General features: G+C 39.6%; 1 protein-coding gene and 1 long non-coding RNA gene across 6 annotated transcripts in view; one reads left to right on the top strand and one right to left on the bottom strand.

The window, feature by feature from the left end:
- The first annotated feature begins 73 nt into the window (after nt 1-73).
- On the top strand, nt 74-11,280 carry LOC110482178 (uncharacterized). The gene is made up of 2 exons (XR_014953600.1): nt 74-334; nt 529-11,280. It is a non-coding gene; the product is annotated as an uncharacterized LOC110482178 (long non-coding RNA).
- ARHGEF10 (Rho guanine nucleotide exchange factor 10) overlaps nt 6,465-11,531 on the bottom strand; it is a 109,061-nt gene continuing 103,994 nt past the window's right edge. For all 5 annotated transcript variants that reach the window (XM_085574586.1, XM_085574588.1, XM_085574589.1 and 2 more), the window contains one exon: nt 6,465-11,234. In XM_085574586.1, the coding sequence (XP_085430712.1) occupies nt 10,720-11,234 (515 nt within the window). In that variant the 3' untranslated portion in view covers nt 6,465-10,719. The remainder of the gene's footprint in view (nt 11,235-11,531) is intronic.

Raw genomic sequence — 11,531 nt, 5'->3', positions numbered from 1 at the left:
CCCGCCCCGAGCCGCCCGCCCCGAGCCGCCCCGAGCCGCCCGCCCCGAGCCGCCCGCCCCGAGCCGCCCGCCCCGAGCCGCCCGCCCCGAGCCGCCCGCCCCGAGCCGCCCGCCCCGAGCCGCCCGCCCCGAGCCGCCGGGCCGCTCTGTGCCTGCCGGCCAGGGGCAACGCCGTGGCGGCCAGGTGCAACTGGCACCAAGCTCCCATTTTCTCCTGGCCTCAAAGCTGAGACTCTCGTCAGGATTCCCTGAATTAAACCCGCTTTTCAGTTTCTTATAAAACAATTCACGTTATGTTATTTGGACTCTGAGTCTGCTCCCGACACAGGCAGTGGTACCTAACCTAATTCAAGTCCCATTGCAGGCTGCAGTTTGATTTCTGCCAAGACAGCAGACATGCTGCCCTAATCCCTGACCCATTTCTGGTGCTGGGATATATCGTATTGTCTCTGTAGCATATAGTTTTCCTATGATACTGCTGCCTCAAAACACTATTAATCTGCAGTTTTTCTCTTTTTCCCTCTCCAGGGACTCCAGGGACCTGTCAGACTGGTTCCCCTGCAGTGCCCAGTAAGTGGCTCCTGGCCTTGGGAGACACTCCTGAGCAGAGTTGAAAAGCCACTACCACCTCCTGTCTCAAATTAACCTGACAATTAATTGCTTCTATGCTGGCAGTGTGGCCATTGCAGCTGTATGTTCTAGCATCATGGTTGTGATGGCTAAGTGTGGTTGGGTGTCTTCTACTTCATTTTGTCCCATAGCTTCTACTTTTTGACATCAGTTGTGCTAAAAACTCTCATGTGTTGACTTAGCACTTAATAAACTAAAGTACTTGCATGCAGTGCTGGATAACTGTAACCACTTGAAACCCTTGGCTCCAGTCACGTTGTGCTCTGACTTAGAGCAGCTCTTAACCAGCAGGCTGGTGTTCAAGCAGAGGTCGTGTCTCATCTCGACTGAGAGAGGCAGCGCTCTTCTGGGAGCTATAAAATAGATAAGCAACAATCATAAAGTGTCACCAGGGTTTTAGAAGAGACTGAAACCACAGCACGTGGCTTTAGTATAACTGTAAATTTGTCACTGTCCCCTGATTTCGTTCCATTACAAGATTGGAATGTAAGTTGTGTACATGGTACAGTAGATCCATTAAAACCTGCCAGAAATAACTCTTCTCTCTGACATCAGGAATTAATATTCTTGCTGTTTCATGCTACTTTAAATGCTATATAATTCAAGATGATACTAAAATTAGACAATTGATACAGTATGGGAAATTATCTTCACTTTTAAAATCTCTGTTATACTCTGGAGTATTGTCTCTCCTTAAGGTGCCTGACTTCTATTCATACTGATGAGAGTTATGTGGCTGTAGCAGCAGTATAATATCTGAGATCATATCATTCTGACTCACGCTTTCTGAATACAAAACGATTTTAACCACTACTGGATTTTCTTAGCTTCTCTTCAGGTTTAATTGCCACATCACATTCCAGTATGAGTGTACACCGAGTTGTAGTTTGTGGAGACCATTTGAAAACCTGTAGTAGGTAGGAAGTAACAATGTGTTTTTATGGGCCCTGTGGATGGAGCCAGCAGAAGAACTTTACAAAATCCAATTCCATGGAGATCCTAGCCTGAGAAGTCAGGTAGCACTTGGCTGCTGCAGACTTCATTCTCCGCCCTCACTGAACATTGCCAGAAGCAGATCAGCGAAAATGACCTTTATGGAAGTTCAGCTGTGGGCAGCAAAATTCCCTTACTTTGTAACTCAGTCTACTTTCTTCCCACCAAGTTTCTTTACAGTTCCCTGTGCTCCTTTGTCATTAAACCCATTAGTATAAACAAATAAAAAGGAGTTGCTGACCTCTAAGCATAATTTTTGCAAAATACTGCAGCTCTGTGGATCATAGGCCAGGACACTTGCTATGGAGAATAAGGCTGCTCATAAATTAACCTCACAGTTTCTCATAGAACTGGAGGTGATGAAAAAACTGGGACACACACTGGGGAAATCATCTCAGCTTTAGTCACTTGATTTCCTTAGTTAACCTGAGTTCCTGAGGCTCCATTTATAACTAATGTACAGAAATAACTATGTCTGAAGGGCAATTTTTTTCACCTATCTTTGACATCTTATCTTAGGATGTGGTGAATCACCTTTTGGTATTTCTTATTTTTCTCCATTAGCTGTAAAGTCAGTCTGGTACAGCTGTAGACAATTTTTAAATGCCTGATTTGCATGAGATGAATCATTGTCCCAGTGTAGAAAAGACCTTATCCTAAAGAAATCAGGTATCACACAGTTTACATGATACGTAGTTTGGTGCCTGAAATGCATTTCTGTAGCCCAGCCGATGTGACAAATATTCAAGGGGACGGATATATTATTGTAATGCTGCTACTGGCCATCAGGACTTGCTGAGATCCTGTGTTTTGCAAGGGGCAGTTAGCCTGGGATAACAACAGTAGAGTGCTGAGTAGAGGCAGGAAGGGAAACATTTGCTGTGCTCTGCCCCAGAAACCTCAGGTGGCCCCTGCTCAGTCACATACAGCAGAATTCCTTCTGGACATGCAGCCCATACTCTGTGTCTCTCGCATACCAGCAGTGGTGCTCAGTAATTAAAAGGAAATACAGTTTGGAACAAAAGAATTTTATCAAGTGTTTCTCTGGTTAAAAAGAAAAATCCAAATGAAGAAATAGGAATGGGAAGGTTTTTTATCTCGCACACCTCTGTAATCCTCATCAGACAAAACAAAGTATTCCTTCTAGAAGGCATAATGCTACAGTGTCTCCAGTGCAGAAATAGACAATAGTGCTGAAAGCCTTTATCATGACAGGGTCACCAAACAGCATCCTGATCCAGAGCACATCTGCTCAGAGCTTATCAGGGCCATGCTCTTCCAGAGCAAGGTAATATATTTATTTTTTTCTTTCTCCCACTGGCTGTACCAGCAGCTGCATTGCTGCCATTCCCAGCTTGTAGACTGTCTTGCACGATTGGGCCATCACGGTAGCTGGAGCGAGCGCACAGCTCCTCAGCCAAAATTAGCCAGTAGATCACATTAAAAATTAATAATTCCAGTCTCAGATGGTTGATTCTTGGCAGAACTTCTAATTTAAGGAGTTTAGGAATAATTTAACCAAATAATTATTTTATCCAGATGAAATATTCACTCCACATCCTATGAATCAAGAAACGTTAAGCCTTAGATAACAGGTTCAGAGGGTAGCTCACAGCATATGCAGGCTAGCTTCTACAAGTAAGCAAAGTAGAATCATGCAGATAGTGCACCCATGGCAGCACGGGACTGCATATGGGTCTATGCTCAATTATTTACCCAGCTAATTAGGTGGGCTTTGCAGCCTTTGCTCACTGAGTCCATCACATTGTGGGCACATGTCCTGCACACTAGGCAGGACTGGTATGTCTCCACAGACTTGCCACCAGTGCCTTTGCACATGTAAAGCTGCTGGTAGGCTATGGCTATTTTTAGATTTCTGCGTTCATTGTTTGGCTGGGTTTTTTTTTTTTGTTTGTTTGTTTGTTTATTATTTGGATTGGTACATGGATGTATTGAAAAAATAAATGTTGTAGCATCAAAATTCTGGAACAGATAATAGTTGAAACTTGCTGGAATTCCTTCTGTGAATAGATTACTGGAGTGACAGATACTCAGTGGTAGTAGTTAATGTCTGTGTTCCCTACAGTGCCCAGGCTAGAAGCCAACATGTAAAACCAAAACAACACAAATAGGAAATAAAACCTGACTTCTTTTCCTCATTCTATGAACAGCTGAACATTCCCATGTGAAATACTTCTTGGTGTTGTAATACAACAGACTCAGGGGCTGGTTTGATGGTATTGCTGGAACAGACCAAATAATTATTGTATTTCTGCTGAACAAAGATGCCTAAAATACATCTTATATATTTGGAATACAAAACCTATACATGCTGTATACATGTCACACATGATATGTTATATTCATCTGATGCAGGGCCAAGCTGATCTGCATGTACTATTTTTCAGACATCCCTGTAATACACCCAGATAGTAGAATTGGAAGTGCTGGTTGCACCATGAGGGTTATCAGCTTGTAGCAGATAGAGCCTTATAGCTATAAGGAAAAATAAATCATAAATATTATTTCAGTGTTGGTTTGCATACTTCTGTGCACCAGAGACAAATGAATATTGGTTTTAATTTAAGAAAATTGCAAAAAAAAAAAAAAAAAGGCATAGAAAAAAGGCCTCAATGCCAATATTAATCAATATCTGCCACCCAAAAGTGTGATCTGAACAGGTAGAGCAGTTTTTAATGAGGTTGAAAGCATCTGATGAAGTTAAAAGATAGGGAAAACACACATTTACTTAGATGAACAATTGAGAAAATGTGCACATCATTGTTAATTTGCTAAAAATAAAACCCGCAAGAATTTGGGAAAATAAAGAGCCGACCCTTGCCCTTTACATTGCTGAATTTATCCAGTCGTTTCTTCCCAGCCATAATCAGCCACAGATTGTTCCCATCACCTGTCTCATCTACATGTGTGGAGCAAAATACCTCATTATCTGTACATTTCTCCCCAAATGCCATATGGAATGTTACCATGTATTGGCAAAGGCTATAACCAGCTTTGCTCCCCTGAAAGGCAAGGGGAGGCTGGCACATGGATCCCACCTGATATGGCCTCACAGCGTGTGTCTGTAACCTCTGCAGCGCTCTGCACTTCAGCAGTGCAGATGCAGCTTAAGTTAACTGATGGTGTCAGCTGCTTGTGATCAGGACTAAAAGCATCATAGGCTGCTCTGAGCAACATTGCAGAAGAGTGGTTGCTCTTAGAAATCTTGGGGGTAATCCTCCTTATTAAAGCATGCAGTCTGTGCTACCCAACTAATAGAAATTAATTGGGTAGTAACTAATTAATAATAGAAAGGGAACACTGAAAAGCATTTAGTTAGTGTAGTCTGCCAGGTGTGTTCTGCAACTTGAAATGCACACAAATAGAGCAAACCAGAAAAGCCCATAGGAAACAGTTTAAGAAATTTGATTTGGAAGGCGTGAGTGAATTCAGTTTTTGTACCCACATTAAAGGTGATCCTGATGCTCAAGCTGAAACCCACAGAGTTTCTCTCCAATGTGGAATAAGAGAAAGGAAAAATGAAACTTCTGTAGCTAAGTTTTTTCAATTTAAAACCATTTTTGTTATCTGCATTTGGGCATTTAAGATACATAAGTTTCAGTGGAAATCAGGTACTTCAGTGCTTTGAGAAAACTCTGCTGGAGGCTCAGCTGAGCCTTTTGATGTCAAAATACTCCTGAAATTGTATTTCCAGTAAATCCTTATGATTTTATCTCCCCCAAGGTGTGTCATTTTAATCCTAGGTGTTCTGGCTCCTCTTGTAGGCTGGGACACACACTAATGATAACTGTGATTATCATTGGAGTATAACAATATGTACAACAGTAGAACTTGCAGTTCTGCTGTCAAGGCTGGTTTTGCTGGAAGAAAAAAATCCCTTTGAACACCTTTGAAGGTCATGCTGTGAAAGACTAACTGCTTTATAGTGTGGTTTATGGAGCTTGGCCAAAGCACTTGAAGCGCTTTTGGTCATATATCAGCATTGTTGCATTTCAAATGGAGTTACACAGTAAATCTTAATTTGCTAGGAAATTTTCTAATCCTTTCATCTGAAGTTGTTTCGGTGTTGCTTTGTTGACTATTTGTTTTTGGAGGAAAAAGTGTTTTTTGCAATTTGGTAGTTTTTTAAAAAAATGCTATTAATCTAGGAAGCACAATTGAAAAACAGCAGCAACTAATTCTGAAAAATCTTTAGCTAGATTTCTCAAACTGAATAGCAGATAGATCTGGCAGTGTGCATGCTGCATTTGTGAGGAAACAGCATGTAGATTCTACATACAGCTATAAAGCCCCTGAATCTTAAAAAGTATAGGAAGTAGACCAGAATTTTGAGCTGTGGCATGGTGCAAGCAGCTGATGAACCATCCCAGATTAACAGTGGCACTCTTCATACCAGCTTGGTACCTGTATGGTACATGTCAAGTCTATACTAGTAGGTATTTCTATCTCCTGACAGGTCCCAAGTTCCAGACTTTTAGGCAACCATCGAACAGAAAGAAGGTTGTATGGATACAAGAAAGGCTGCATCAGTATCAAGAAACTAGAGGCAGAAAGCCTATTCTGCAAATGGCACCACACAATTTATATTAACATAGTTAATCAGTTCCTAATATGTAGCAGGTAAGTGGCTTTGCCAGTGCTGTCTGACAGGAGCAGCCCAGGTCATGTTCAACCCCAGCAGTCAACTACTACCTGTGATCACAGCTCAGTGCTCCAGTTGCCGCCCTAGTCCTGGCCACTTTACTCACACAGACATTTTCCACCACCACATGTACAGGACACCTGCAAGGAAGAGATTGTTTAAAGGACTAATCATGGGCTTGGAGAGCAGCAATGGCTTTAATCTGTGTTCTTTTACAGACTCACCATACAGCTTCAAGTCAGGCAAATGCTTTTCAACTTATTTTCTTCCTAGCTACAGATACAAATCTGCCTTCTTAACAGGACTATTATTATGTGAAGTATTATTACTATGAAGCTATGTAAAGCAATCTAAAAATACTGTTATCAGTTCCATGGTGTCACTCATTGCAATACAGAGTAGTTCATGCATTACAGCTCCATTACAGCTGCACCTTTCAAATGACTGATATTCACCTGCAAATGCATTTTACGAAAACCAATTTGTCTATATGCAGTTAGAAAATTAAACAGGACAGAAGAAATAGAACAGTGAAATTTAAGTACTGAACCACAGTTCAGGAAACCCTTCCCAATATTCAGGCTTCTCTCAAAGTGGCAGTAAGCAATTTTAGCCCTCAGATTGTCACCATAGATAATGAACTGTAAATTCCCATTGGGACAGAATCTGTCTCCAGGTGTGCACAGGTATCCTGCACTCATATGATTTGATATTTTTCACAATCATGTACTAAAGAGATGTATACAGCCAGGAGCAAACAGGCAGCTTTCAAGCAACCAAAGAATTCTCAGTAAATGCTCTTGTTTGTTTATACTAGCACAGGTATGCTCGAAAAGGCTATTGCTGAGTCTGATAAATACAAGTCTCTGTATTTAAACACAATCATGGGATTATGCATCCTTTAGGGCAGATTAATTAGAAAGAATTGCCTGTTAACAACTGAAAATTAATTTCTTCTCTTAAAGCCTTTGCTCTGCAATACTCATTTTCAAAATTAATGCTTCTCATTTTTATGCAGCATGCATGCTGCCCAAGTGCTGATGCTTACTCCACACAGCATAGTAGAAATTCTACTGCTTAGACACTATTTGAATCTACTGATACAGTAATCAAACCTTATAATAAATGACTGCATAATTTTCAGAAACTGCATTTGCTGGCATTTAAATTGCAGAAATATAAAACTAAAAAAAATTCATCTTTGTAATCCTAACCACATATACTATTTTCTCTTGCATGAGTCCATATTATTCATTAATGCATGACCCATATTCTAACCTTCTAGTTAAAATGACAACTGAAGATGTTCTTCTGAAGTTAATTTTTATAGTATTTTTTATTCAACATATGTCTCAATTCATACTTTGAACATAAATACACAAGTTTTATGGCTCATGTTACAAAAGACACTACTAAGTGTTAGAAAACATATATAGAATATATTGTAGTGGTAACATTTGCTCCCCTTTTTCCTATTATTTTCATAACTTCTATTAATCTAGAAAAGCAGTATCAGAAAGCAAAATCCAACCTCTGAGCAGCACAGTCTACAACGCTATAAGGACTATTTGTCAGCTGTAAGAGAAACTTTGGTTCCTGCCTGTTTTTGTAGTAACATAATACCAGAAAGTTGCATTTCAAAAAGGAACATTGCCCTTTGTGCTCAGTTAATTACTAAAATCTAGTTTATGACAATATGTATTTTTAAAGACAGACATACAGCTTCTCTTTTGCTTTACAGTTTAGTAAGATAAATAGATATTTTCAAAATAGGGGAATTGGATGAGTGACCCATTCTTTTCTTACAGAAATCACTGGCAAAACTCCAACGTACTTTCAGAAGAGCAAATTTGTACTTTGTTCTATTGATTTGTTCCATAGATAGAACTGAAAAAAATTACATTTTAACTAACAGGATAAATGTCTCTACAACTCTCAAGGAACTACTGCTAGGGGATCCTGCAATGCATGGATTTCCAGTTGAGTGTGTGGTGGACTTTACTTACTGCTCCTACTGATCAAGATCTATCAGGGAGTAGATGAGATTCTCCAGTCCTAAAGGCAGGGACGTGGAATACCATGCCTGAGGAACATGCAAAATAAAACCTGTGGTCTTTTTGCTGCAGCAGAGCCAAGGGATACTAGATTATATATGCTTTATACACAGAAGAATCTCTTAACTTGCTTTTCAGCATACATACATTAAACTGTACAACGTAGTACTTCCACACAGTGGGCAAAGAGCAGCTCCCAGGGCCATAGCTATGGAAGAGTATATAAAATGAAACTGGCCTTGATCTCTCAAGCTAGGGGAGCCTAAGCAGTAGGTCAGGGAGGAGAAGAAAAGTTTGGGAAAATGTTGCCAGTTGCCTGGCTTAGAGGCACTCTGCTTTTTTCCTTTTTTTTTTTCCTTACCAGGACTCAAGCCAACACTATGTCTATGCCAACACTGACAATACCCAACTGAAGTTGCAAGACACAAAGCAAAAGACATGGAAGAAAAACACAAAACAGTAATGAAGATCCTAAGCCTACAATCCCATCTATAACAAGTATCCTTTGTGACTCATTGAAATCCATGCTATTATGACTCAATGGAAGATGTGGGCAAAGCCTCTGAAACCAGGATGCATACCTGATTCTGAAATGCCTATTTTGGTGCCACTTAGCAGTCAAAGCATTCCTTCTGTCCCCCGCACTGGTGTCAGGCATCAGGGAAGACCTGATGTTAGTCCAGTGCTCTGTCAAACTTGCTCAGCCAGCCTACACACTGATTTTGGAGTCACCATGATAGTGGCTTGCATTTTAAAGCAAACAAATTGGAAATTTTAGATGTGCACAGATCTGTTGCAAAATTAAGAAAATAAATTTCAACATCATTTAAAAACCCCCAACCCTACTACTATATCCAACAAAAATACTTCAGTCTCTAGTACTGTTTGCCTTGAAATAGCACATGCTGGGAAACACTGTCCTTATTAGTGATTTAGATAGTGATTTAAACTAAGCAAATTTAAAAAAAAAAAACGGTAAAATCAAGGCTTTGAATTAGAAGTAGCAAAAACCATTTCAGGGCAAATCACCATTTCTGGCAATGTCTTTATGGGCTGAAGCCTTTTGCTTGTATTTCACATGTGCAGAGATTTGTGCAACAGGCAATTTCAGTACAAATCCTAAATTTAAAGTTTCCTTTGGAAATACATCAATTAATGAATAAAACATTGGTCAGGTCCCTACATAGAATTCATCCTTTTTACAGTACCAAAGTGACAACTTGCCTGATAGAATGAAGCTCTGCACCCCACTTTCCCAATACCCATTTAGAGGGCTGTGCTTTGCTGAAACTGGGTGAAAAGAAGTGCTTGCTGCTCAGATATGGCCATATCTCTGCTGTTGCACTGTGACATTATTTGATAGATGCTTGCCTGGGGACACAGCACAACTCAGCTAATGTAGGACTTAGAGTGATTACCTGTACTTCCTATAGATATTCCTATATTAGTATATATATATCTTCTCAATTAATGCACTAATTAATAACTTCATTATTAATTTACTGGATGTCTATGCCTCCTTAAAAATGTTACAATCCACGTTTAGCTTTGATATTGAGTTGCAGAGTGAGGATGTTATCAGCACTACAATGCACAGCTGTCTTGTATCTGTATTTTCTCTTTGCCCAAAGCCATCACATCCTTGCAACTTTGTGTATAACAAAACCAAGTTGCATACACATCACACCAAGACAATGTGCTTTTTGTACTGCAACACTTCTAATAATACTGAGCATTAGAAATTAGTATTTAAAAAAAATCTATGTTCTATGTTGAAATAAAAAAGTACTGATTAATTAATTTAGCCAGTTTTGTTCCAGCCAAACTCTGGTATGTGGAATGAAATTTTAAGCTATTATAATTTTTGCCAAATTAATACTAGCTCACATTAGACTACTTATTATTTAAAAATATTTATTAATTTGTTAAAATCTACTCTTCCATGCCAAAATCTACTCTTCTTTCCAAAATATGTCACTTTGGAAAAAGTAGAAACAACTGATTTATGCAAGCAGAATCCAGCATGAGACATGGCATGTCTTCCTTGCCTTCCCTAAGTGCTATAGAACATAATTAAGATATTTATAAATGTGAGTATAAATAAGGTAAGAGATTCTAAAACCATTTTAAAGTCCCTAACATTCCTTTTTTTCCCAAGTATCAAAGACAGCACCAATAATTAAACATTTTCTAATACTCTAACACTGCAGAATGTTCTAAGGATGTGAAGACTGTCTTGCACGCTTAATCCTGTGATCCAAGCCTACTGAAATTGCTCCCAGGTGTATAAAGCCTATCTGCTTGGGTCCTAAGCTGGCATTAGCCACAAAAGGATATCACATTTTTTTAATAGCAAAAACAATCTTGGAATTAGTTCAGTTAGATATTTAATAGTGGGATTTGCCAGACCATCACTGAAGACACTAGTTCATCTTGTCGCTGCTGCTTGGTCTTCTTGTTCACTCTTCTGTGTCCTTGGCCACCAGAAATTACTAATACTGAACTTGCTTTCATTTTCTTAGATTTCTGTCTTTTACTTTTAAATGAGATATTTTGATCCTTCAGAAGCTCATAAATGTTACTGTCCTCTGGTCTGTGTTCTAGGGAACTTGATCCATGAGACAAAGTAAGGGATCCAGAAGATGATGACAAGTCACTTCTTTGTGCAATGGACCCTGCTGAATCCCCCAGCCAAACTGCCGTGTCCTGGGCGTTGCTAAGGGAAGAGCCAGGTCTTTCACTGTGCAGAACGTTCTTTTGGTCATCGTCCTTAGGTTCTGAGCCAGGAGGGAGGCTGTTTCTCACTTTGTTTCTGTTCTTTTTGTTTATAGATGTAGCTGTTACAAGAAACTTGACTGGGCTATTGTGTGCATGGTATGACACCATTCCTCTTCCTGGAGCCAAAAGAAAAGACACAATTAAAGAACATTATTTCTCAGACCACAGTGTTCTGCCATAATTAGTTCATGAAATTTGCTCAGAATAGCGTAACTCTTAATGCCCGGTTATATGCATCCAGTCTTTTGCCTTGTGTGGACACTATTTACAGAAAAAAAAAAACAAGTAAAAAATAATGTTCTACCACAAGTGCTTTAGGACTAATAAATCAGCTGAAATATGGCATATGAACTTTAGATGATGTACTTTTGTGCTCTGTTCTCACTATGGCATGAGCACAGAAATACTGCTGA

Source organism: Lonchura striata, chromosome 3 (assembly GCF_050655825.1).
Source record: "Lonchura striata isolate lonStrDom1 chromosome 3, ASM5065582v1, whole genome shotgun sequence".
In the NCBI taxonomy this organism is placed as follows: Eukaryota; Metazoa; Chordata; class Aves; order Passeriformes; family Estrildidae; genus Lonchura; species Lonchura striata.
Note: the sequence above shows the minus strand (reverse complement) of the source record. Positions and strands in the feature narration are given on the sequence as shown.